Source organism: Atractosteus spatula, chromosome 28 (assembly GCF_055471065.1).
Source record: "Atractosteus spatula isolate fAtrSpa1 chromosome 28, fAtrSpa1.hap1, whole genome shotgun sequence".
Taxonomy (NCBI): Eukaryota; Metazoa; Chordata; class Actinopteri; order Semionotiformes; family Lepisosteidae; genus Atractosteus; species Atractosteus spatula.
In genome coordinates, this window is record NC_142733.1 from 5017329 (window position 1) to 5044740 (window position 27412).

The window sequence follows — 27412 nt, forward strand, 5'->3', positions numbered from 1 at the left end:
TATGACGCTGTCACTGTAGTTTGCAGGGGGACAGAAAAAAAAATGAAATGAAACAGGAGAAGCAGAACATCTCAGTTTGGGAGGCGTGTGCAGTATTGTTTCACTCAGCCTTAAGGAACGAAGCCGCAAACAGAGAGGGGATACTTTTTCTCTGGTAGTCTTTTAGCCCATTTTAACATGTGCACGCCTGTGTGTGCCTCTGCTATGTTGAACATACTTTTAAACCAGCGTTGCTCATCTCCATCAGCAGAAACTGAAAGAACCCAGCTCTGTCGTCTTCCACTGCCCGGGGACTGCTGGGGAGGGTGTGGAGCTCTTCAATGTCACACGATCCCAGCCAGGCAGTGCCGTTCTGGGTCCAACATGTGGTGTAGGTGAAAGTTAGCACAAAGGATGTGCTGTTTTGTGCTTGCTTCAGTTCCTCTGGGTGTCGGGGGGTTGCTCTCAGCCTGCAGTCATCTGTAGGAATGCTAAGGGGGAATAGTGACCCTTCAGTCGCTGAATACTTACTGTTTCATGCATAGATTATACAATAGTCCTGTGTTTTGCTACTATGGCGGAGTAACCTAGTTCTTGTTGCTGGGCTCAGCTGCTTACTGCTCCCCCAGGGACCCACGAAGGGAATGGGAACAGATCCTCGTCTGGCTGATGTACGGGACCACTGGGCATACCTAAGACCCCCCCCCCCATCACTTTGATTCAATTGAGGCAGTCATAATTCGGCAACGAGCCCACAGAATGCTGGGCAGCCAATTGGATTTTGTTAGTGTTTTTCCAATTAAGTCATTTCCTTGAGGGTTAGATTCCATTTGTAAATTGCTTGGTGAATGACCCCAATGTTTAAACCACACTCTCATTCTGCAGCCCCGGTGCCGTGGCTCAGCGTGCTAGACTATTTAATTCATCTAAAGCGATGCCTCTGTCTCTCTGTTGCTGCTGAATGACAGTAGGCAGAGTGGTTAACTACTGGAGTGAACTGCAATAGACTGAAACCACACACTTCACTTAAATTTCCACTACCGTATACCTTGGATTTCAATCGATAGAGCTGAGCACTCCCCCTGATAAAATAAATTACGGCCGCAATTAATATCTGCATCCTAGTACTCTGGAAGTGAAGTGTATTTCTGGTACATCAGAATGACGTGGTTCTCTAATAGTACTTTGTTTTTCTTTAATGAGTGACGTTTACTTATCGTATACTGATGAGAATATTTGTATTGTGGGGAACACAATGTTACCACCCGTAGCCTGATCTCTTTAGATCTCAGATGGCTGGGCCTAGTCAGTCCTGGGATGAGAGACACCTAGGGAAGCCAGGTTGCTGCTGCAAGTGACGTTGGTGGACCAGTAGGGGGTGCTCCCCCCCCCACCAGAACTTATGCCAGTGTATGATGACCCAGGACACTGTGACAAGGTACTGTTCCTTGGATCAGATGTTAAACCATGGAGATGAGTCCTTTATCCTGTGGCACAGTTCGTAACTATAGGGTTGTTGACCCCACTGCCCTGGCTCACTTCCACTTTGCATTTGCACAGCCTGACCTCCTTGCATTTCAATCCGTAGTATTATTGGTGATGTTACTGCTTCACCTAATCAAGGGATGGTCGTATGTGCTTGTGTGTAGTGAGTTGCTGCTTTTTTGGAGAAATGTAAGGTGGTGTGCATATGCAGTCGATATGGGATTGCAAAGGGACAAGGAAAGGTTTATTCCATGCTGAAAAGAGAAGAAAAGAAACACAACGTTTTGGCTGTGGAGCTTTCTTCGGATGTGTGTTGATGTGAAGGCTCCACAGCCGAAATATTGTGTTTCTTCTCTTTTCAGCATGGAATAAACCTTTTATGTGTTCCTCTGCAGCCTACGCATGCTGACGCAGCTACCTACTTGAATTACTGAGATGGAGATTATCTGATTTTGTTTATTTTTCGTTATGTCTTGGCATGGTTGTTCTGGTCTGGTCAGGAAAGCACTCAGCAGTTAATAGTGTAGTCTGAGCCCAAGCGTGCGTAATCACTGTACTGTACACCAGCAGCCAGAATCACTCAAGTCAGCTCGTTCTTTCTTCTTCCATTTTCTGTGACACATGCTTCTTTGCGCATAAATGCATTCTTTGCTGTCCATTGCATTCTGACAGTAAATCTCATTTATCGCTCCTAGGTTGATTGCTGATGTTGGGTGGGGGGAGACCATGGACAGGTTGGGGGATGGGCTGGCCCCTGTGTTTTATCCCATTTGGAAGCCTGCCTTCATTAGGTAATGGTTCATGTATTAAACATAGGCTCGCTCGCATGAAACCATTGACTTAAAAGAAAAAAGTGTGTGTATGGTGGGCTTGTTCTGTGTTTCTTCTAAGGCTGTCAGCACGTTGAATATGCTGTCTTTAGATTGTTGCTGTTTTTATCAGGGGAATTCTGTAGTGGAAACAGCACAGTTGCAGTGGAGGTGATATGTCCAGAATTGGCTCATTTGCGAAAATGCTGCTTTAAACTGTTTTGCCTGAGTTGAGATTGAGACTGTATCGGAGAGGTCTGGCTCTAGTATGTAAGAACAAATTCCCTATATCAACCACGATGGGTTTAAATGAGCAAGAGTCGTCTTATTACACAGACATTTAAGTATGAAAATAGTCACATTTTACAGAAACCCCCTCCCTCCAGAACAATGTGTAGTTTTCCATTAAATGATGATCAGAGCAGGTGGCAAAGCTGTTTGCTGTTAGCCACTTTTTAAAAATGAAAAAATACAGTGTTATTGTTACCATTTTTCTTATTATAAGAATAGTTAACTGCAGGGGTAGAGCGCAAACCCTGCTAGTTTGTCAAAAATAGGTCTGATTGTGCTTAAAGCAGAATTGGGACTGCACAGAAATGAGAGGCGATCAGTTCAGTGGGTGTGGAACGGGGGCAGTCAGAGACGGCAGTTCTTTAAGAAAGCCTGTTAATTTTATCTCTGCTTGAAGCTGTCGAGGATTTCAGCCGAAACCCCTTGTGGGTGAGTGCAGCTGTGAACTTGCCGCCCGACGTCGAGGAGCGGGCGGCCTGGCTTTTCCACGTATCGGGTCTCGCTTCATTCCGGCTGTAGCCCGTCCTCCTCCGGCGCGCAGGGGAGCGGCGGTATCACTTCGGGACATCCAAAAACGGCAGCGGCACCAGCTCTTCAGAACAGCTATTAATGTCAAAGGTCGCTTTGTTGAGCCGGCGTGCTGTTCCGGAGAAAGCAGGTCATCTCGAGTCATACCCATCGTGTGCGTGCCGCCTCTGTTGGACTCGACACGCGCTGATCATGTTGAACTTTTTTTTTTTCACTGGGTCTTGTGTAGAATTATCGTGTGCAGCAGCTGTTCCGGGGCATGTTAAGTGGCTAGGCAAATACAAGGTTGATGGTGTTCTTATTGTTTCTGAGCTGAGTATTAAACGCCCCCAGCTTTCCCATATTCTCCTGTATATTTGGCCTCCATCTCCCTCCGCCCACTCCCTCACCCCTCCTCCCATAAGATAATTTGGAAGCAGACCTGCACAGTTCTCAAGCTTTTCTGTCTGGGGGGCTTTTCAGGGTGTTAAGTCCTGGCCGAGGTAGACGAGTAATGTGAGGGTATAGACCTTGGCTTCTGTGAAATCAGAGCGGAGGCAGCATTTCAGAGCATTCAGAATGAAACTGCACTGTACTTTACCTAGCTTCAGCTTTGATTGTCTTTATGCTCAGTACTTTTTAAAGAGGGTGGGCTACGTTAGTTTCTTTCCGCAGTGAAACGGTTTTCTATTTTTTCCATATCAGACACGATCTTAAAAAGACTGTACTGGTTGCCAAGTCATGGCAGGATTTAGCTGCATCGTAACTTTTACTTGTCACTGAGTCACAACGTTGCATTCTGGAATCAAGGAACTGGTTGAAGTAATTGACTGTCATGTAGGGTTTTTTAATCTTGTACTCCTTTCTGTCCCAGTGGAATGAACATCAAAAGTGTACTAATTTTATTGTTTGCGGGAGCAAGGGAGTTGAAACTGAGGTGCCTCTTTGTTTTGTGTGTGTGTATATAAACGGAATTCACTCGACTTCGTAGTTGAGCATAAAATCCCAAATTGCAGTCGTTGAGCTTCTCATTTTTTTTGCAGCCAAGGCAGCTCTGAGCCTTTTCCTCTCGGGACTGACAGCAGCATAATAATGTGATGTGGTACAACGTACAGTACCCGCAGCACAGCTCTATCAGATTTCTCCTGTATTGCACTTGAACAGAATTACTTCCTTGGAAGTGTTGTTTTGTTTTGGGTACTGAAATACACAGCACATCTTATTTCATTACCTGCCTACAAAGCATAGTAAGCATCCAGTGTTAGTTTTATAATATTATTTATGTAAACCATGTAGATAACACAGTGCCTCTTTAAAATATGTTTTAATATGTACAGAATACATTGTTTTTAACTGCTGCTATTGTTCAGCCTATTCCCAAAACTTCCCTATTATAAATACAGTCCGGAGGAGAACTTTATTGTTCAGGAAGGTGTCTGTGAAGTTATTTTTACGTAATGGATACGTACAATTGCATACTTATGGTAAAGTACTGGAAACTGCATGCAGGTGAATTTAAAACCGTAAATAGGAGGCACTTTACACAAAGGGTTTTAGGAGTATGGAACAAGGTACTTGAAGCTTAGACTTTAACTTTCTCCAAGAAATGGCTGGATGCCCCCTCTTGTTTTGTAAGTTGCACTGATTGCCAAGCTGTGGTCCTGCCTTCGATATGGGGAAAACTGCCTGTTTTGTTATGCCCTCACAATAGCCCCGAGCACAGACACGCCCCACACGCAAGATTTGGAAAGTGGAAAATAAGTTTTTTTATTACAAATGAACAGTCGTGAGCTGTGGCAAAAATAGGGCTCGCCCTGCAGGATGCTGGGAAAATAAACAGGCCTGTGTTGTGGCAGAAAAGGGCTATTCCAGCCCTGGGAAACAAACAGCCCGCACTGGGGAAAATCATAGCTACCTGGACTGGGAAATATAGCAGCCTTTCACCATTGCAGTGTAAGGCTCTTCCGACTGCCTGTCAAGGACAATAAGCCGCCATCGCTCTCTGGAAAAAAGCCTTCAGCCAGGAGACGGGTTCAGCCTCTCTGGGCAGAGGCTGGGGTGATCAATGAGTCCCTGGACTCTGCTCCTTGTCGTAACTGTCTGACTCCATGCTCGGCGCTCCATTTATCCGGTCTGGAGCAGGATGCGCAGCTGATCCCCGCTACAGTGATGGCTGGTGTCCTGGGAAGCTTTGAAAAAGATAAAAATGAAAACCACAAAAAAAGCCACACCTCACGAGCCATCACACTGTGCTAAATAGAAGCAAATGAGAACTATAGTTTTTTATTTCGATTTGCATTTCCAGACAGAGATGCTTTAGGGAAGTCACTGTTGGGATTAAAGGTTAGTCCTCGTTGTGCGCATAATAACCTGGTTTTGCCATTCTGGTAGTTGGTATTGTTCCCCCTTTCCCTCCCCCACTCCCATCTCCCGAACAGCCCTCAAAACATCGCTTATCTATCAAATAAATTTTTCTCCCAAAGTGGGAGAGCTTAAGTTTTGTTGTGCAGGGTTTTTGATGCCGTCTTCATTGTGGTCCCACAGATTATTTTTTGCCTTGTATGTAGGGTGGGAATAAAAATGCTAAATTTGATAACAAAAAAAAGCCAATGGTTTCGGCTGTAGCCAATGGAGTGAGCCAGATGTGTCGAATGCTGACGGGGGCGAGAAGGAGTTCATTTCCCTACTGTGCTTAAAAAGTTTCAAGTATAGCAGGTTTGACCACCACTGTCGCCCTAGGTCTTGTCGCTATTGTGGTTCAGTTTTTTTTGTGGAAAATGTCTTCCTCAGTTTCTTCCATTCATTGAGTTCACAATCGTACTGTAAGTGATGTTGAACATGGGAGAAAAAAACAAAAGCTTGGAGCCTCTCTGCTGAAATGCTTCAGATATTGTTCTAGGTAAGCTTTGTGTTGAGAATGTTTCTAGTGTAAGTGAAACCTCATAAAATGTCAACCGAATATCAGTTAGGCCAAAGTTTACTTGTGAACATCCCTAGAAGAGTGCAACTCGGACCCATGTGTCTTGCAGAGTAAACACTCAGGTGTCCCTGCTGGTGATTTCCTGTTCTCCTTCAGTTGATCAGTTTTTGGCCTGTCGCAGGTGGAGAGCTGTGTCTCCATGTGTAGTTTGTCTTCCCTGGATAATCTTCCTTAATCTGGCTGAGATCTCTGTGCACGTGGCATGAAGGCTTTTTTTTCTTTTCCTTGAGGGGGCTTGGGTGAGAGAGTGGGGTGACAAGTCAAATCCTCTCTCACATGCTTTCTTTTGGGGTGAAGGCTGGCTCTCTACAGCAATTGCACAAGACACGGATGGGTTTACTAATTGCGCTGCCTGCTGGGTTACCTGCAGTTAAACATACTGGAGAGTGTTACTGGCGATGAACTAATAAATATATGTACATACTGTGTAAGTGGCAGCTGTGAAAAATATTTGAATATATGAAGAAACTTTTTATTTTGATAGACGTGATGCATGCATAGCACAGTGTGTGTTTCTGTAGTTAAAGCAATATAACAATATAGTGTTTCTTTAATAGCAATATAATGTTGCAATATAGTGCTTGCAGTATTTGGTCTGCAGATACAGAAAAAGCCGTGGCAGAGCAGAAAGTACTTCAGAGTGATTTGCTTTAGTAACACGACTTGGAATTATTTTCCCACACTAACCAATATCTTAAATTAAGTTCTTAATCTTGGATTTGTAGTCGTTCTGTGCCAAGCATTAATAGATACAAGATTGAAAAAGAAAAGTGAGTGTCTTTGTAACTACACAAAGTTTAAATCAGGGCTGACTGATCTTTGTTCTGGAAGGTCAGTAGGTCTGCAGGTAATAATAATAATAATAATAATTAACTTTATTTTATATAGCGCCTTTAAAGGTGGCTTCTCAAAGCACTTTACAGCAACAACAATAAATAAGAAGAATACTCAAGAGTTTTTCTCTTGAAGTTTCCTTGGAGCATTAGCCCCTGAGGAGCTGTGGGAAGATGTCAGCATTTGTCCAGTAAGGTCAGTGGTGAGCAGATAATTAGCAGGACAAAACTGGAGTAGTTAGTTTTTTCTGAGTGCCAAAAACACGCTGGTAGTTTAATTGGCTTCTGGGAAAATTGGCCCTGGTGTGAGTGTGTGCGTGTCTGTTCTGTGTGCGCCCAGCGTCCTGCCCACAGTGTACCCTGCCTTGCACTCATTGCTTGCTGGGATAGGCTCTGGCTCTGCCGCCATCCTGAATTGGAAGAAGAGGTTAGAAGACAGATAGGGGGGATTGCGCACAGTGTGATAAAATCAGAATAAAATGTTTATTCCAAGAGGTTCCAGAGATCCTGACTCACAGATTAGTTCCCATTGCTTTTCTTTGCAGGAGGACTTTTTCTGGAGCTGTGACTTATTTCTCAGAAGTTCTCTTCCGCAGTGGGTGTGATTATTCCCGCTGAAGTGCTGGGCAGTTGGACATGTTTTGGTATTAATTCATCATGCATAGAATAGCAGGAAGTGTCCCATGATCTGTTCGGATTTCTTGATTTCGTTTTACACTGCTGAGCTCTTATCGTCAATGAAATGGATTGTTAATCTTTTAAACCTTGCTTTAAATTCTTCTAATTTAAAAACAAACAAAAAAAAATACATTTTCTTTATGTACTCTACAGTTCAGCGTTCACTTACATCTAAATACAATTGATCATATTTCCAGGTTAGGGTGGGAGTGAAGAGAGCAAGTTGCCGTGAATTATGAGTTTGATTAATAAGGTCAAAACAGCTGTCTGTAGCTACCAGCTGTAATTTTGGATTTACACAGGCAGAAGAAGTCACAAGTCAGTTCTGTCTCTTGTAGCGATTGTGAGTAGATGTAGACCTGATCAATATTCTTACTCGGCATTTTAAATCTTGTTGCTGGCATGTTTTATGCACACTAAATGGTATTTAATTACTTCTGTCTGGTAAACCCAGATAATTGTGATTAGCAGAATAAGAACCACAGAGCGGGCTGGCACAGAGGGCTTCAATCAAACAGTCAGAATTACTCTGGAAATTAACAGGGTACTTTAATACACTTGTGTCCACTCTTCTCATATGGGTGGATAATTTTCCTTAGTGAGTCCAGATCCTTTCTTCAGCTTTGCTTTCTTATTCTTTCCTCTGTACAGACTATATATATATATTATCCCTCTTTTGTGTTTTTTTTAAAAAATGAGTCTCTTGATGGTTGTTTAGGTTATGTGGTGAACAGAGGAGCACTAGTTTCTAGTGTTAAAGGGTCTGGACTCCTGACTGGAGCGTTTTGGCTTCAAAATCTAGGTGGAATGCTGCTGATGTGTTCTTAAGTATTTCATTCAGATTTCTCCATTAAATGCCCTGCTGTTTAAACGAGTACCCTTTAAATAAAAATACATGAAACGGTTCATAGTGCCACCGTTTCAAACTGCGGCAAACAGGAGTGGTTGAAGAAAAATGAAACGGAACCTCTTCTGATTGATAAACACGAACCTATTTTTTTACATTCCAAATTAAATGCAGACACTGGGCTTATGTTTTGGTGCTTAATTCTCTTGCAGAGATCTTCGTGGAGTTAGTGTCACTACTGTGAGTCACGTGCAAAGGAGATGACAGAGGAAAGCATTTTTTAAGAAAATGCCACAAGGAAAATTATTTTGAGGTCATCTTCTCTGACTTTCAGGGACTTTACAAGCACACCTGCTGGGTTTGTTTGAAGTCTGGGTCTGGGTTTTAACATTGATGCATGTAACAATTACATCTGTGTTTAATATTTTTTTTTATTTCTCTTTCTGTGTTTGTGTTTAAAAATGTGAAATTTCTTTAAGGGGAAGACTTAATGAAACTAATCTGAAATTACTGCTGAATAATGCAGAATGTCTGAATGACCATAGCATTCAGCTGTGAAGTTATGTTGCCTTTCTATTAATTTTTTATGAGTTGATGATTTCTATTATTGGCCATCTTAACAAGGCTGTAAGACAGCATTTAACACTACTATTTTTCATTTTGTATATATATACTATTAAGGAATAAGTTCCATTTGTCAGACTATGAAGGGTTTTTAGAAGTTCATTTTTAAATAGTATCAGTTGCTCTGATTTTGTTTTCATGTTTTTCTCATTGACTTTTGCACTGAGCTGCACTAGCATATCTTGAGGTTTTTATCAGAATCAGAAAATCCTATAACAGAGGCAAAGACCTGATTTACCTGTAATATATGTGTAAATGAGCAGAAAAAAAGCAGGTGTGTTGTGCCTGGGCTTTTCTTCATTACATAGTTGGAGATCATGCCACTGTATGTTGACTTTATTGAACTGTTGCAGTAGTTAAGGTGCTTTAGTGAAATAATTGATTGAGGATAATTGCCTGTCTGCATCTGTACGATATTTATACTACAATATTTATCCAGTTTGTGTGTGTTATGCATAGAGTACCTACAGTACACACCATTGCAGCTGACGGGGTTGTACAATTACTTTAATGGAGATGGAGTAGAGCTGGCTGTTAAAAGGATTTTCTCCACAGTAAGACGGATTAATGCTATAACCTTTGGCTTTGAAATAAGTGCGGACTTACGCATGTGACAGCGAAGACTGTAAAGAGATTCCTGGGGCTCCGTTGTCACATTAAACTAAAGCTGCTCCGTGAGGAAACGGCGATCGAGGAATGTACTGGAAGAATTTCTGGCAGCGGCTGCGTGCAGTTTTTTTTTTTTGCGGGAGAGAATTTGATGTGGCTCCATGAAAGAAGGCTGTCATTTCCTCCCTCTGGCTGCCGTGATCAGCCTCCTTGGTGTTTAGCTGGGCTCTAAGCAGATCGAGGAGTTGCACTTCCCTCGGTGATTTCCATGCGCTTCTTCTGGCACGCCACCACACGGTGACGCAGCTGAGAGTGCGCAGCCTGGCGCCTGGCCTCCTTCAACGGAATGGGCAACAAGGGGAAGGCTTTAGCCCAGGGGCCCCCGCGTGTGGCCCTGGAGGGGCCCCCGCGTGTGGCCCTGGAGGGGCCCCCGCGTGTGGCTCTGGAGGGGGCCGCGTGTCTGCAGATTCTCTTGAAAGCACCAGCTCCTGACCTGCTGGGGGAGGTTGCTTAGGGATGACCTTAAAGAAGGCTCCACAGCCGAAACGTTTGTTTCTTTTCTCTCCTTTTTAGTGTGGAAAGAACCTTTACCTTTTCCCTTATAATATAAATGATGTTATTGTGAACCTATTGAGGTCATTATGGATCCGCCTGGACTGAAACCTTGAGACCCACTGGCCCTGCAGGACTGTGGATCCCTCCTGACCCACGCGGATCAGGGCAGAAAACACATCGCCTTCTATTCTGACATCTTCCGTTGCTGAGGTTTTACATTATATCCTCCAGGTTATAGGACACTACCCTGAGGGACAAATTTGTCACAGGATGAGGCTCTCATTGAAGAATTGTACCTTTCCATCAACTAGTGCTGGAAGAATTACTTAAAGATTTCTCCCTGACACTACCGCTCCATTCCACCACTGGCAGGCCAAGTGCAGTTCCCAGCGCAGTTGTTAAGTTAAAGTGATTTGTGAGTTTTTTTATAGGGAAAGAATCCTGGACATTTCTTTCTTTAGAACTGGGATTCAGAATCGTCTCGGTGCCACATGCTGAATAAGAACTGGGGGGTCAGATCCCTGATCCAGAAAAACCAAGCTCTGGGAAGAGCTGTCCCCAATGTCTTCCTCTGTCCACAGAGCGCCCTCATTAGGCTGAGAAATCTCTGTTCAAGGTTGCTGCAAGCCCAGCCTTTTCTGGGACGGCTCTGTGGTGCGTGCCAGTGACCAGAGACCTGTGCCCAAATTGCACCCGGGCTCTGATTCCTTCCTGGGAATAAGCCAGCATACTTCAGGATTCACAGTGCACTTGGGAGGGGGGGGGGGAAGGGTTTTACTGGAAGACCCACATGGAGGCTGGAAAGAATCTAATTTATAGACAGTATTTAAAAAAACCTAGGATTAGGTGAGAGAATTATTAATAACCATGACTGTGAGAGAGGATTTGCATGTAATTTTCTGCACATCCGCTCACTCGCCTTCAGCAGTGTGGGATTTATCGGTGGAGAGGAAGCTCATTTCCAAAATACCGCCTAAGAAAAATCCTCTCTGTCTCGGACTCCTTCATGCTTTTTTTTTCCTGTTTGATTTGGATACTAAGATTATCCCACCCCCCATTTTATAAGAAAGCACAGAAGATTTGGAATGCAGGATCAGCTTTGTCTGATTTGTGTGTGTGGGTGGGGGGGTTGACAGTGGTACTGGATTCGTGTACAATTTAAAAAAAAAACACGCCTGTAAGCCCTGATTTGTGTATCAGCCTGCGAAGGGCCTTGATGTGGGTAGCAGGCAGTAGTGCTGGAAGAGACCAGCTTCCTTGTGAAATGAAAGGCTCCACACGTTCGGCTCGAGTGACAGACCCAGAGAACGGAGCCGCGTGAGGCCGGGGCACAGGCCGAGCACCACAGCTCCAGCTCTGGTTTTTTATCTGATGAGCTGACGCTCCAGTGAGCGAAGAAACAGGGTTTGTTTGAAAAAGATCTCCTGCGGCTTACGTTCCACACAAGTTAACATCTTTTACTGGCGGAATTGAAAGCTTTTTAGGGAACGATTTGTTCTGTGTGATGCTGAAGTTAAAAGGATGCTTTAGACCTATAAATATTTTTTTTATTGTAGACCATATTAAAAGTTAAGTCATTTCTAAAAATCAAATCCCTCACGCAGTTTCTAACCTTCATTTGAACTGTAAAATGCTTGAACTTTGCTCTCTACAAGTGTTTAGTACTTATCATTAAAGAGGCGATAGTAGTATGTCTTTTCAGAATAGGAGGGAGGAGTGAAACACAATTGCTTCTAACCCGTTATGTAATTGTCCTGTAAAGCAAAGTGTTTACCGTTTTGAATACTCTGTGAAGTCTTTTCCCCCCCCCGGTTTCCTGGCAGTGTTAATGACACTTACAGGAAGATGAAGTTTCTAAGCCAAATAATTATCATTGCAAAATATTGATTGCTTGTGCACCATCTGAAAGCCTGGAGTGACACTTCCCTGAGTTCCTTTTTTTTGTACTAAGAGCTACTTAGGGTATAGTACGAATGTGGAGGTGAGAGATGATGGCAGCAGTGTGTGTCTTGTCGGGAAGCCCTCGCTGGAGTTCTCGGATGGGACAGAGGCAGGCAGGCAGGCGGGTGGGTGGGGGGGTGGTTGAGGCGTTCAGAGGGTGTCAGTAGTGAGTGAATTGAATGACTGTGGGTGAATGGAATAAACACTATAAAGCATTGATAAACGCCCACGCAGGCATACTCATGGCGTGATGCTGAGCTCCTAAACCATTTCCCACATTGGCAGTTTTTATTGTCACTGAGGGAAAGCCTGATGTTGCTCATCTGTTGCAGGTCTGTTTTTTTTTGTTCTTACTAATGAACTTGAACTTGATTTGAGATCATTAACACTTCCAAAGAAAAATGCAACATGAGCTGTAGTAATTGATTGTCCTTTTTGGCATTTTATTTTATTCCTCAAAAAAGTTTTAAGGTGTGCTCAGACTGTATTCCAGTAGAATATAGCACCAGGCCCCAGCTACGGCCTTCAAAAAGCTGGTTGTGAGGCAGCAGAGTTGAGTGATGAGTAAAACTGCACTCCAGGGTTGAGATTATTGGCTGGGAGTGCGTCTGTGCTCTGTTCCCTACAACTGGTGATTTTTTACGGGAATTCTTGTCTCAGTCAGCTTGTGGGAGGTTATTGCTTATTCTGTCTAACCAAGATACACCCTCTGCTCTACCCTTGTTTTCTTAAACGCTCTGGATAAAAACCCTTGGCTGTGTTTTAGAAGAATGCTCCTCAGATTGTTGAAATAGCTGTCAGCTGTTGAAGCAACTGTAGGTGCCTTTAAGCAACTTATTATTATTGCTTTCTGTATGTTATTTATAGGCTAGCACATGTGGCTTTTCCTGCCACATAGGCTAGAAGTCAAGTAGAATCCAAAGTTAAGGCTAATTATACAACAGTACAGTATTGCATTTGAGCAAAGTAGCTTCACTTTCTTCTGTCAGATTAATTATGTCCCTGGTTAAATTTTGTAATTGCGCCATATGTCTTTTGGGTTTAATTTTCCCTGCCGTGTCTATTAACTGAGGAGACCGTATGTGCCTGGAAGGAAGTAAAAATGAAAATTACAAGCAATTCCAAGACTGATAGCATTTGGAGGAACTACAGTGTAACACTGCTGTAAACTGTAATGTAGGGAAGTGTTATTGCTTGGGAGATGAATTTGACTTTGTCATGGGAAGGACTAATTTGCAGATCATATTCTCCCACTTTGTTCTTTAAATAGGTCCTCTGCATTTGTCATTCTTCTTGAATGCAGCTGGATATCAAGTTTTGCCTTGCATCCGTTACGGGGATTGTTAAATTTTGGCCCTGAACTTCGAATGGCATTGGATTTCATGCGTTAAACGGTGTGATCAGATGAAGAACTGCTCGGTGGAGAACGCCATGTGATTCGGGCTCATCAGAAGAGCAGAGAGAAGTTTGTGGATGCCAACCTTTGCTTCCCTGTCAGCACAGGTGCAATTTCTACCCCGTTTATTTCTTCTGCTGGGCCCGACCCCTCTCCCCCACCTCTGAACTTTGAAGTCTTCATTACGGGCTGTCAGTGTCATGCATGGCCAGTCGTCTATAGTGATGATGTAACTAGTGGTGGCAGCAGCCGAACGAATTCCAAAGTGTGCAGGAACTTGTCTGGTTCCCTCTTTTCTAGCAGCTCTTGGCTCCATGGACATGTTTATTTTCTTTTGTGGAAGCAAGTTGTAATAGAAAAGATCACAACTGTGGGGGGCGGGTGGCACGACGGCGCGGCGGTTAGCCTAGCCTGCCTCGCAGCGCCGGGGCCCCCTGGGTTCAATTTCAGACCTTGGGGGGCTGTCTGCGTGGAAGTTGTATGTTCTTCATGTGGGTTTCCTCCAGGTGCTCTGCTTTCCTCCCACAGTGCGAAGACGTGTAGGTAGGTCGATTTGGCGTCTGGGAAAATTTGCCCTGGTGTGTGTGTCTGTGTCTGCCCTGTGATTGACTGGTGTCCTGCCCAAGGGTTATCCTGCCTTGTGCCGATTTCTTGCCGGGATAGGCTCCGGCTCCCCTGCAACCCTGTATCAGATTAAGCAGATAGGAAACAGATGGGTAATATTATGTAAGTTTCATATCAAGTCTTAAATATTGATTATTGATTAATATTTGTACTATTATCAGATAATAAGCTGTACAGATGTAGTGCATTAAGAGTTTCGTGTTGCCTGGACTACTTATTAGCCTGCAATATACTGCAGAGTGTCTTAGCATTTAAAAAAATCCTATTGCACATATCAGAAATGAGCTTAGATGCAACATTTGTCATCATTATTTTTGTTTTTCATTACCTTGCCACAGTGCATCAGTTGGGCTACACACCAATGGGCATAACGTCGCTAGACGTGGTCTGTGTAACGCTATAACGCACAGCGTCATGGCTGTGTGCAACGGCCATCCGTCATATTAGGCCGTGAACAAAAATTTCCTGGAGACAGGATATTCGCTGCCAAGAGGAGTTAAAAGATCACACCAGCACCTCTCTGCTTGGTCTCCTGTTTCAGGATATGGGCGAAGAGACGCGCCAGTAGGAGGCTCCAGTGTCCTATTTGGCAAGCAGCGTGGGTCAGCCGCTATGTGTCGGACAGGTGCCTGATACCCATGCTCTCCACACATCCTGTCATGGACGGGGAGAACTACCTGCACCCAGAGGGTCCCCAGCACGACAGCACCATGTACAGCTTGCCATCAGCCCCACTGCCCCACCCCGCGATGGAGGTAGGGCACCATCTTCCCAGGGCTGCTTGCCACCAGCCCCCTATATTTGGCATCTTCCTGTATATTTTTACTTTAAATGAGATTCTGTCTGTACTAATATGCCGTGACGGTGTATGAATGCTTCCGTTTTTTTTAACAGTTTAAAACCACACGGGTAAGTAAATAAAAAAAAACACACAAGCCGTTATTTGTTAGTCCTCTTAAGAACAATACCAAATGTGCCTATGGAGAGCGGTTTTATAAGTGCTTCCTGTTTCAGACAAATGTCTGGTTAAACCTGGATCTCAACTGTAATTTTCCAAAATACTTCCTCAGTTATAACTCTTCAAGATGGACTTTGTGTGACCTTTCTTTTTGCTTTTTACTAATTAGTTTTTTTTGTCTGCTATTTAAATCGCATACCAAATCTAAAAGGTTACCCTGTAGGCTGAATGTGAGTAAAAAGTAGGAGGGAAGGTTTTCTTTTTTTAGTGTTGCACAGGCCGCAGTGCTCTGTTCAACCTGTGGCTTTGATGTTGCGGTAGCTTCCCTGTCTGTTAAATGTTTCTCATCTTATTGGAATAGTTTTATTTGTGGGGGTGCTGGAAAATCATAGTGAACCGTTCTAAATACATGGCTACCAGGAGCCATGTCACCCTCCAACTGGCAGCCCCACTGAAGCCCAATAGGTGTGAGCCTGGTCAGTACCTGGATGGGAGACTCCTGGGAAACACTAAGGTTGCTGCTGGAAGAGGTGTTAGTGGGGCCAGCTGGGGGCTCTAACCCTGTGGTCTGTGTGGGTCCTAATGCCCCAGTAAAGTGACGGGGACACTGTACTGTAAAAAGGGTCCATCCTTCAGATGAGGTCCTGACTCTCTGTGGTCATTAAAAACTCCCCCTGGCCTTTACCAATCATGGCCTCCTATTATTCCCCATCTATGAATTAGCTTCATCACTCTGTTCTGTTCTCCTCCCCACTGATAGCTGATGAGTGGTGAGCGTTCTGGCCCACTATGGCTGCCGTCACATCATTCAGGTGGGGCTGCACACTGGTGGTGGTGGAAGGGAGTCCCCATTACCTGAAAAGGGCTTTGAGTGGAGTGTCTAGTAAAGTGCTATATTAGTATTATAAATGTTATTATCATTATTTGACTTGCCAGAATTAGCTGGAAACAGATAGCACATGAGGAGATCATGTGCTGATTTAGGCAGCAGAGTTACCACCTGCTGAGCAAGGCTGGGCCTGGTCAGTACTGGGATGGGAAACCAGGCTGCTGCTTTTAGTGGTGCTGGTGGATCAGTAGCTGTCGCACTTCCCTTCCTCCCTTCAAAACCCACTGTGCCTTAGGAAGTACCATTCTTATGATGAGGCCTTAAACTGAGGTCCTGACTGCTTTGGTCATTAAAAATCCCTCAGTGCTTTGTGGAACAGTAGACCTGTTAACAACGGTGTCCAGCTACCTTCTGCTCTTTCCTCGTGCAAACTGGCTTCTCCGAAGCTCCCCCTGAATTCAGGTGAGGCAGTCGCTCAGTTCCCCACCTGACCTGCTGTGCAGTGAGGCTGCTGGCACAGAATGCCAATCACTCGTCACACAGTCGTCGTTAATTTTCACGTCGTGTCAGTTGGCAGGTTTTCCCAGTTACACAAACAAATCAAACTTAGTTTTAAAGAAGCAAGTCTACGTGCGACACTTGCAAAGAAATTGAATGGCAAAACGCTATGTTTGATTTTAAAAAAGCACTTTTTCTAAGAGCTTTAGAGTGTGGATAAAAACTGTCAAGTGTTGAACTGCATTTCCAATTACCCTGCCAACTTTCTGCACATCTCACAAGTGCAGGTGAGGATAATTTGGTTTACTATTTATTTGGCATTGCCTAATTTTATGATATCCTTTCTTTGTCTTGGTGTGGCACAGCGCAGTGCCAGCTGGGAGATAGAATCTCTCCTGCTGAGCGTGTATAATGACTCAGAGGTTAACTATGGCCTGTGTACCACTGCACAGCCTTTTCATCTTGTAATCTAGCGCTGTGTGCCTTGGCTCGGCTGAAAGTTCAGTGGCAACCCTGAAGCTGCTGTCAGCTGTTTTTTCTTCCTGAAACTCTGCAGTGGTAAAGTACCGTACACACTGTAAAAACCACTGGGGGTCACCACACCGGCACAGGGCTGGGAATGGAATGGGGTAAAAAGGAGAACGCTGTCCGTCTGGGAATCCTGTTCCTTCTCTGTCCTTTCATCCTGGATTATTATCTTTTTTTTTCCAATATTCTTCTGTGGTTCATGGCAGACTTTTGGGATGAGTCAGACAGTCTGTAGCCTTATCAGTTTTGTCCCACCCAAACTAGATAGCGATATCATGCCAAAGCAGAATATGCATCCCTTAAAGAATGGCTGTCAATAATGGAATGCCAATGCAATGACATTCTGTACTTCTATGTAGGGGGCTATCACTGTTTTCTGCAGAGTCATTTCAGTCAGGAATCTTAAGCTTATAGATCTTGGTGTTTTATATTCAGGTTCACGAACAAAACAAGTGCCGACACCAGTAACTTTTGGGATCACAGTGTTTAACAGTCACTTTCTTTCTGGGTGCCTCAAGAATCTTTTTTTTAAGAGACTCCTTCTGCCTTTTCAATTTTTTTTCTGTTCTCTTTCAGAGCCAAATGTATCCTCCCAATTCGTGGGCATCATTCTCACACGCATCTCCATATAACTTGCACTATTCTATGCAACCTGGAAACCAGTAAGTACACAATTGTCCCAGAAAGAATGGTTATATTTTGGGTCACTTGTTTTCTTTATTTTTGTTATTTCTTACTTGAATCTGCAATTAATGCTGTAGTTTTTTTTTTAAGAAACCTTGAGAAATCAAGCTCTGTTTATCTAGTTGTATCTTGCCTTAATGATTGCTGTGTTCTAGCTGTGAGCTGGTGGCGTTTTTAAAATAAATAAAATGGAGAGAAGCAACAGAGATTGATTAAGGATTACTTAATAGGTTTACAGAGTATTAGTTATGCATTTGCTTTAAAAAGACCTCTGTTGAAGTTGCAATTAGGTTATATAAAGTGACATATAGAGCATTACAACAGAGCAGAAATGTGTTTCCTGCAAGGCTGAAAATTGTTAGAGACTCTCACTGTTGCACATTTTCTTTTGTCAGAATGGGAGACTTTTAAAGTTGCATAGTTTTGGAAGGAATACAAGTTGAAAGCTGACAGCCGCCTCCTAAAAGAGATCTGTCCTTGTAATTCATCTAAAACCGGTTCTGGCAGAGGTTAAAGAGAGTCTTGTTGAGGTGTGTGTACACACTGAGAAGAGACACGCAGAGCAAATACAAGATAGTGCTGAGTTCTAGCTGCCAGGGAAAAACTGGCAGTAGTTATGTTATCACCATTTTCGCCCTGCACTCTGGTTTCCTCCCACAGTCCTCTAAGACATGCTTGGGGGATTAATTGGCTTCTGGGAAGACTGGCCTTGGTGTGAGCTTGTGCATGTCTGTGTGTGTCCTGCGATGGACTGACATCCTGTCCAGGGTGTATCCTGCCTTGTGCCCGTTGCTTGCTGGGATAGGCTCCTGTTCCCCCTCGACCCTGTATTGGATAAAGTGATTGGAAAATGGATGGAAGAAAACAAACACTCTTTGATTAGCTGTCTTTCCTGAAAAGATATAGAGGTGTCTTTCATGCTTTATTTTGTTTGTGGCCATCTGTTTCTTCTGTTTCTTAGCCATGGAGATCTGAAGATGTGGGACAGCTACAGTGGACTTTCTGGACTGGCATAATCATGCAATTGACTCCTTGCAGCTGTCATAGATATGACTGTGTAGTATCTGCAGTAATCATAATCGGAAGGAAGCTAGTTTTCCTTTGTACATCTTTATTGAACCTAATTTCCAGAAAAAAAACTTTTGCAGAAGTCTCCAGCTGGTTATCTCATGCACAATTCTAAGCTGTGCATCATTTACCCGGTGCACAGCACAAAAAATTAAAGTGTAAGAAAGTATTTCCTATATATTCTATGCGGACTTCTTCATAATAAACTGTACCAGAGCACATAAGTGGAGACTACATGGAAATACATTTAAAACCAAGGACAGCAGGCACGTCTTTACGCAAAGGCTTGTGGGAGGCTGGAACAAGCTACCCAGCCGTGCTGCAGAAAGAAAAGGCTCCACGTGATCAGCTAGCTACAAACCACAAATTGGCCTAAATGGGCTGGTGGACCTCCTCTCGTTTGTAACTCCTTATAACTGACTTCTTAGTGCTGGTCTGATAAAGTAGCTGTAACAGACGTGAACTTGCAAAAAACTGGCAGCAGAGATAAGCCACCCTTGTGTTTGCAGCCTTTTGCCAGTATTTTTTACAGTTGTAAAATGTACAGTAGTAAGATATGTTGTTACAGTCATTGTCGCCTCTGTTACATTTCCTGGAAGAAAACGTAAAGGCTCCTGGAGTTGTGGGCTTGTTTCCTCATGTATTATTTTATTCAGAAATATAATTTCTAGTAAGCTGAAAATACGATGCTTACAGCTTCTCTTAAACTTTCCTGATGTCTCTTGATTCGGTTTCCATCTTCATAGATAATGTTTTTGGGATTTGAGATCCCAGAGAAAGATGAGCTTTTTTTTTCTTAGAGCAGTAACGGGCTCTGTGATGTGTATACGGCAGTAGATTTTTCAGTCTATTGTTCCTTAAAATACAGTTTTGAAAAGCTCTCGGGCATTTCGTGCCTTAAATCCCAGCGACACTTAAAAAATGAAATGTTTGCCAGCATCATAAGAAAAGATCCCACTAAGCTAGTGAGTATTCTACATGATAGTGTCAAGTTGTGCCAGCTAGTGTGGATCTCTGGAATATAATTTAATTATTAATAGAGTTCGCCGAAAAAGGCTCGTCCTGCTGTACATATCATATTAGTATAAGAGTCATAGTCTGGGTCTGTGCACGAGAGAACTCAAGAGCTCTACCACTTTTGCTTTTGAAGTACCATATAATGCAGTAAGCATGATTTAATGCTTTTAGTTTCAACATTACACCACGTTTCCAGCTATGTAAAATTCATGCCTCTACTTTTGATTTAGATTCTGAAACTGCGGACTAGGAGCTTTAAGCGCTTGCTCGTTGTTTTATGGTGTTGTGTGAAAGGTGTGAATGTTAAGCTACTCCTGCCTCACTTTCGCACGCCCCCAGACATCTCTTCCTCTCTGCATCTTCTGCCTCTGTGCCCCCTCGTTATCAGTGCGATTTCGCCACACCTTCTTCTCCTTTTCTGTCTTTGTCGCGGGGAGCTGGTGCTTTCAAAGGGTTTTGGATCTGGGCGTCATACTTGTCCACGTGCGCATCGTAAGGCACTCGGGGTGGAAGGGCTGGCCTACAACGCCCGCTTTCTTCCCGAATTCCTGAAGATCAAGTGATGGATCGGTTGTTAACTGTGCCTGGCAAGCAGAAAGCGAATCCATAGTTCGGTCAATATGTTGTATTGAATCGGATGAGGGGAAAAGGAATCGCTGTGTTATGTCACGTGTTTTTAAGTAAAACTGTCCATTCCCATCTCCTGCAATCCCTAGGGAACAAAAGCTCTATTCCAGGAATTTGTCTCTTAATCACATCACCCCCTCACAATCTCTAGCCTTTTCATCTCATGCTAAAATTTTATTTCTGTACATGATTTGAGTGCCTCTGTCTCCTGTGGTGAACCCAAAGACCCTAAGCAGGGGTTTCAAAGCTTGCTGTCACCAGACTGCACCGCCAGTGTTGAGCACTGTTTATTATTTTTTTTCTTTACCCATTTGCAAAATAATCATTTCCAAAGCTGGAGCAGCAGCTACAGCAAGGTTTTACCCAGACAGTTGTTCTAGACTTGAGGGTAGTTTTTTATCTCCGTTGGTGGCGTGGCTGGATGAGGACTTGACAGAAGACTTGCTTTCTTTTAAAGGAGAAAGGCTTAATGGTCTCTCTTTTTATTTCAAAGGACAGCTTTGATAGGAAAACACAGGAAGACATCATAGACCACATCCCCGCCTGCACCCCTGCTGCACCAAAGAATTGGTTAAACCTAGGCCAGGCCTGAACCAGTCATGTAAAACCAAGATAAATGTTAATGTTTTAGTCAATTACATAGTTCTGCCCTTATTTTCTAATGCTTGGACAGTGTGAAGAGCACAGTTTGAGTCTGTAGAGCACAGTTTGAGTCAGGTAGAGGAACAGAAGCACAGTCTCAGGGTTGAGACACGAGTTCATTTTGGCTGTGTGAAGAGAAGCTTGACCACACTGTGTGCATGATGGCGTGCCTTCCGTGTTAAGAGTGGAGGTGTTGTTGCTTTTCTTCCCCGTGGTGCGAGTGTTTACCGTATGTGCGACCTCCAACCATATCCTCCCGTCAGCAGAAGCTACAGTATCTGATCGCTTTACGTCAGAAACCAGCTCTCTCGTCTCTCTCTGAAACGGCATCGGCCTTGTCGAACGTGCTCACAGATCCGGCAGGAGAGCGTGACTGCAACAAATTCCCAGCGTGCACACAAGACATTCCTGCCTTCGTTTGGGGTGGGGTGGGGGTGGGGAGGAGGGGGATTCAGTTACAAACGGTCTGAACTTGGAAAGTTTGGTACTGCTCTCTCAGCTGACCTGGTACCATCTTTAAATGATGATATGTTAAATGGTGTGCTGCGATAATATGGTTATTAGCGGTATGAAAATCCCCATCACAGTGATTGAGCATCTGTTTGTCCAGGTTCACCTCTGACATACAGGCCCCCCATTCTCTGGGTCTCATTCTGGGTTAGTGTCCACTTTCCAAGTTTTATTAAGCTTTAAATTAAAAATGAAATTCCTCACAAAATTGACCAAGCTGCAGGCTTCCTGTTGGTCTCATTGGGTGCATCTCATGTTTCAGAATTCCTGACACCCAACACAAATCCCAAAATCCAGGGTCTGTTTTTTTATGTATTTTCTTTCGTTCTGTAGGTGAAAGATTTTTTTTTTTCTTTATCTGAACTCTGGTTAGCCAGTTGTGTTTTTGACTCAAAACGAAACTAAAAGTACAAATGCCCAGCAACACCGAACAAAGACATAACTGCTGGCCTCTACAAAAACACTGCTTATATCCCCTATTTGCCTCTCTTTTTGTTTTAAACGAATGAAAAAGGTACTTGAAAAAGGTGCTAGTTGATTATTCTCTGAAAGACACAGAAGGACATGTTAAGTGTAATGTAAAAGTGTGGTGTTTTTCCACAAGGAAGTGATTCTGTCCTGAGATAAAGACAAAACTGAAAGCTGTTTTTTTATGAGATCATATGATTATGCGGAGAAGTGTTTGAGAGCTGAGATCCCTTAGTTCAGTTTGGTCAGGAGTGGCAGAGGAACAATGATGGGCATGATCAAGTCTGAGACATTCCAGTCCTGTGGAATATTACCGCTGAGCAAGGACGAAAGGTTGGCAGCTCTTTTCGTATGAATCAGACGGAATGCGGTGTTATTTAAGCTAAAAATATCCTGTTTCTGTTGTTCAGGATACTCCCGTTTAAAGAAAACAAGCTGTGAAGATTAAAATGTGCTTTGAACGCGTTTGTTAATGGCGTAAAATCCATTCAGATCACTACATAGAAAAGATTTTACTGTACATGGTAACTTGTCAGTTACCGGAGGATATGTTTATTCATTAGTATTTAAATTTTAAGTAATAGTCATCAGTTCTCTGTAATAGAGTGTCAAAAATGTCATCACTTGCCCTAGATGGATTTAACCAGTGCTTTGGCAAACCTCTGTTTGTCATCTCCTTTAGGCAAGCTAGCTGTTTCAGTTACGTGATATCGCAAGTCTGAAGTCGTTTCTTTCACTTGTTAGAAACGGAATTTTTCAGATGAAGAGTTTCTGAATCTGGGAGCTGGTTCCAGGTTTGTAGTCTCCTGGGTGAGCTCTGGTTTGTGTTTTAACGTAAAAAAACGTAGAACATAGGAATTATGAATGAGACAAGGGCATATGGTTCGTATAGCTTGTTTGATAGTAGCTAATTGGTTTGAGGATCTCATCTTTTTCCTGAAGGAATCCAGGGTAACTTCATCTACAAGGCTAAGTGGCTTGCTCCACACTCCCACAAACCTTTGGGTAAAGAAGTGCCTCCTGTTCATCATGCTGTGAGAACTCAGTTTGGAAAATTGTATAGTATTGGTTTTTCGTTACTACTGTAAGTGTGAGTGGGTTGTGAAAAAACTACAGGGAAGCCAGAAAATCTTTCACTTTGTCACAGAAGTTATACAGGGCAGGGTTCAAACTGAATCTGTAGTGTTGACAGGCAGTAACGAGGAAATTTCTGCATGTTGTTCCGACAATAATAGAGCAAGTATCTAAGGATAGAATCTGTGTCTTCATTAAGTATCTTCAACTGTCTGACCTCATCTGTCTGGGATGAGGAATTAGCCTGTTCTCTCCTCTTGGCAGCTATGGCAGTGGTTTTTACCATTTCTGCTTAGTGCCACTTTCTAAAGCTGTCAAACGATAAAAAAACACAGTTCTAAACCAAGTGCATGGAAGGACTGAACCTCATACACTGTGGCACCTTGAGCTCTCTTGCAAGAACTCAAGAGCTTTACAAGAATGTGTTTACCTTTGCTTAAAGATGTGCTACTTTCAAGCTGTGCTACCCCTGTGTGTGTTTTTTGAGTCGGTATTTACTTTGGATTTTGGATTTGGACATGATGACAGAAACGCTGAATCATGGTGTTCACTCCTCCTGCCTTAGTTGTGTGAGGTTCTTATGTTCGAATGAAAATGACTAAACATGAGATGAAGAATGTCTTCAAAATTCCCATTATAGAAATATTTTCAGCTACAGTACATGAATTCTCAATATTTTATGTCTGTGCTGTTTTTGGAACTCAGTGTTTGTAACTGACTTTACTGTCCCTGTTCTTTTCTCTTGCAGGCAATACACCACTTCAGATATGCAAATGTTCAATTGTCATTCTTTCTCGGACATAGACTTATTAAACCTTCACCTTCCCAGAAATGGAGAACTTCCTCAGGTAAAGACTGGTCTTTTTCCCAAGGGATACATTTAATGTTCTTCAGATGTGAGATGCATTAATGTAAAAAAAAAGCAGGAAGCGATTATAGATGCATCTGTTTTCTAACAGCTTTATCTAATACAGGGTTGTAGGGGAGCCGGAGTCTAGGGATCAAAGATCCCTGGTTCTTAAATCATCTTCATGTTTCTCCTCTCTGGGAAAAGAGTATTCCCAATGTTTTGGGTTCAATACTGTTTGATAGAATGCATGTGAGAAGGATCTAAAAAAATACACTTTGTTCCTCTAGCTGGTAAAAAATCCAGTGTACTGTTGTTATTGTGAGGTTGTCTGCACTTATACACAGTTTACAAAAAACATTATTGGGAAATGCTATTTTAAAGGACCTAGTGGGATGTGAACGCATTGCTGTTGGTCCAATGAGAGGCTTTGTCAGAGTGTCACATGGGCAAAACGTTTACATGCCATACCATGTAGTATAGTGTAGAGCCTTTGACATTGGGCTTGTATTGTCTCACTCTTGAAAATCTTAGGTAATTGTCTTACCAATTACCTGTGTAGAGGCACAGGATTTCTTGATATTGACGTTTGTTTAGGGATTTCAGGTCTCCAGGGGCAGAAATGTGTTGTGTTTGTGTGTGTGTGTGTGTGTGTGTCTGTGGTGGTGCAGCTTCCCATTTTCGGATAATCCGGCGCGTATCGTGCGGCAGGTGAGTTTTGGGCTTAGGGCCCTGTGCGTTGCGATCGAGGCTGGTGGAGTTCTGGGGCGGGTCATTCCTATTTAGTTTGCTACGTAGGGTGCGCCCAGACGGAGTGCTTTGCTTCCTGGTGGGCGGAGCAGCGCTGCCGGATGATATCATGGGAAAGTACCTGAAAGCGATCCGAGCAGGGACCGGCCTCAGGCTGTAGGTGTGCTCGGATTCGAGACCGGAGCTGCAGGAGAAGGGGCGGGGGTGGTGGGTGGGGGATGGGAATGCAGAACAAACGTAGGCCTTGGAATCTGAACTGAGTCATTTTGGTTTTAGAGCTAAAAGGCAGCCCCCCCCCCCCCCCCCATTAAACAAAATGATTTTATTTGAATCCAGACTGTCTGCCTGAGGTGAAGTGTTGCCGCCAGCATGCTTTCAGGCTGTAGATGAAAAGCAAATGAAAAGGGCTGAGTGTTTATTTCAACATGACCAAGAGATTTAGATTTATACCCTTTTTCCTATTTTCTTTATCATGACATTTCTACATTTCTGAGAATTTGTCCTGTTTTGCATATCTGGAATGCTGTTTTGATGTCGGTCGTTTTGTGAATGTATGGCTGATTTATCATGCTCCTCTGCTGTTCTTCAGAATTCTGATTTGCATTTAATTTTTTTTTTTATCCATCCATGTGGATTTCATTGGATGGTATAACGGTATAGCATAATGCTCCCTCTTTCATATGCATGTCAGAGGAGATTATTTTGTCTTTTGCCTTTTTAATGGAGCTGCCAGCAAACTGGGATGGGACGAACTTATTGCAATAACCTAATTGTGGGCATTTATCACGTCATGAAAATATTACAGATAATCATCATCTGTTAAGGCTTTGGCAAGACCCGGAGGTGAATCCAGCGACATCTAGGGTGGTTGTGTATTTTATAAACCGTCTTCTTTTAGAGAAGAATTTTTTTTTCCACCATGTCTCGCGTCACTCTCATGGCTCAGTCTTTCCCATGTATGGAGCCTTCTTACCTTACCAGCTGCACACAAGGCTATCAGATTGATGCAGACTTGCAAATTCATAACTTAACAACACAAGAATAATATACTTAGGAGCAACGCGGGCCACGTAAAAACTAGACGTTTTAGTTCGGTTTAGCTCGTCAGTAAGTTGTACTGGGTTGAGCTGTACGGTCTGCCAGTGAGTCAGGCCACTGGGAAGAGAGGGCTGGACAGTATTTCTGCCAGGAAGAACCGACTACGCAGTCATGTGCACGTTCTCAGATGCAGACCCTGGGAGCTGAGCTGTTCAACTCCGAGGCTCTGAATTTTCTCATGATTCTAATTTATTCTAGAATGTTTAAACCCAAATGTCTTTCTCCTTCGCCTCTCCTGGCAGATTACCGATTTACTTACGATATCTTTTGTCTGGCAGAGAGGAAGACGTTAATATTTTAATTATTATTTTTGCCTTTTAGTTACTGATATGAAGGTCTTTTTCTTTTATCCTTCTCCATGGCTTGCCAGTAGTGTTGTTTGGTGTTTAGAGGATGGAGACGAGCTGTATTTGTTCAAGAGAACTTTTCACCCCTTGCCTCTGAATACGCTGTAAGAGGTCAGGTATTGGGTCATTAAAAATGAGGAGCTTATTTGAAAAATGTAACCATGTGTATGGGATTCTTTGATTTCTTCCTTGGTTGTCAGTCTGTGCAGAGTATCAGCAGAAGGCTTGAGAGAAGCATCCCGTGAGAGTTTCATTTGAAATGTAGACCTTGGCCTTTTTGTATGTTAATTTTTTTTCTCATCGTGTTGCACACCGTGCCTTGTAGGAATCGGAGAATTTCAGGATACAGAAGGTTCAAAGGCAGGTCAGATTGGTGAGTGGCAGAAACAAGTTTCCTCATTCCATCCTGTGTCTACGTAGCAATGAGTGTTCAACCTCTAATTTTTTAAGTATACACACCTTCAAATTTTCCACAATCCCCCCAAAAATTGAGTTTTTCAGACAATAGAACTACGTGACAATTTGCAGGTGACAAAGTTTTGCTGTAGATTTCCTTTTTGTTCATCTCTAACGTATATTAGGGCACACTGTAGAACTGTACAGTTCCATCTGTACAGAAATCTACATAGAATCTCTATTGAAAAAGGTTACTGTGCGGGGTGCGGTGATTGACTTTAATACAGCTTTTTGTATGAGTTCCTTCCAAATGTCTTACCTCATAAGGATGGACTACAGTTGATGATATTAATTGATATTCTTTGTTTTGTTATTGGCGGGGTACCTTAGCTAGGTTTTGACTGATAAAGTAGGGAATCTCATGGATTCCAGTTTGATTGCTTTTAAGGGTTTCAGTACATATCCTTGATCTGAGTGCAGCCTACCAGTTCCTAGCCTAATGTCCTGAGCCACCACTGTTCTGCTGCCTTTTTCTGTCTTTGCATGAATACCAGTGTGTGGCTCTGGTTTTGGATGAAGTCATGCTCTGCTCTTATTCACTCGCACCTGTGTCAGTGCCTGTCAGACAAGCACACAAGCCGCAAACCAAATTTGTTTATTCCTGACTCAGCTCCGTGGTATGATTTGCCAGAAAAAAAATAGGCCTCTCTGCTTTTCATTAGCTTGTCCACTTGAATTAAAACAGGGGAAAAAAACCCTATCAAATTCGGATGTCTTCTTAAGGATGAGTTTTTCTAGTGTTTGTGTTTACCTTTAAACAGGATTTAGAGGTTATCCGTGATCTGAATGCTTGCAATTCTGAACAATAGGTGTTTGTGTTAGAACTGTTGGTGTTTATTATCACTGGAGGCTT

At 43.1% G+C, this 27412-nt stretch overlaps 1 protein-coding gene across 3 annotated transcripts in view; it reads left to right on the forward strand.

The window, feature by feature from the left end:
- The window catches only part of sbno2b (strawberry notch homolog 2b), a 72690-nt gene that overhangs the window by 4556 nt on the left and 40722 nt on the right, over positions 1–27412 (forward strand). The window contains exons 1-4 of one of the 3 annotated variants that reach the window (XM_088907534.1): positions 14056–14077; positions 14700–14913; positions 17548–17633; positions 23810–23909. In XM_088907534.1, coding sequence (XP_088763660.1) covers positions 14797–14913; positions 17548–17633; positions 23810–23909 — 303 coding nt within the window. In that variant the 5' untranslated portion in view covers positions 14056–14077; positions 14700–14796. Of the gene's footprint in view, positions 1–14055; positions 14078–14699; positions 14914–17547; positions 17634–22237; positions 22321–23809; positions 23910–27412 lie in introns of those variants that run through there. The other 2 variants (XM_088907531.1, XM_088907532.1) reach the window with 2 other exon arrangements.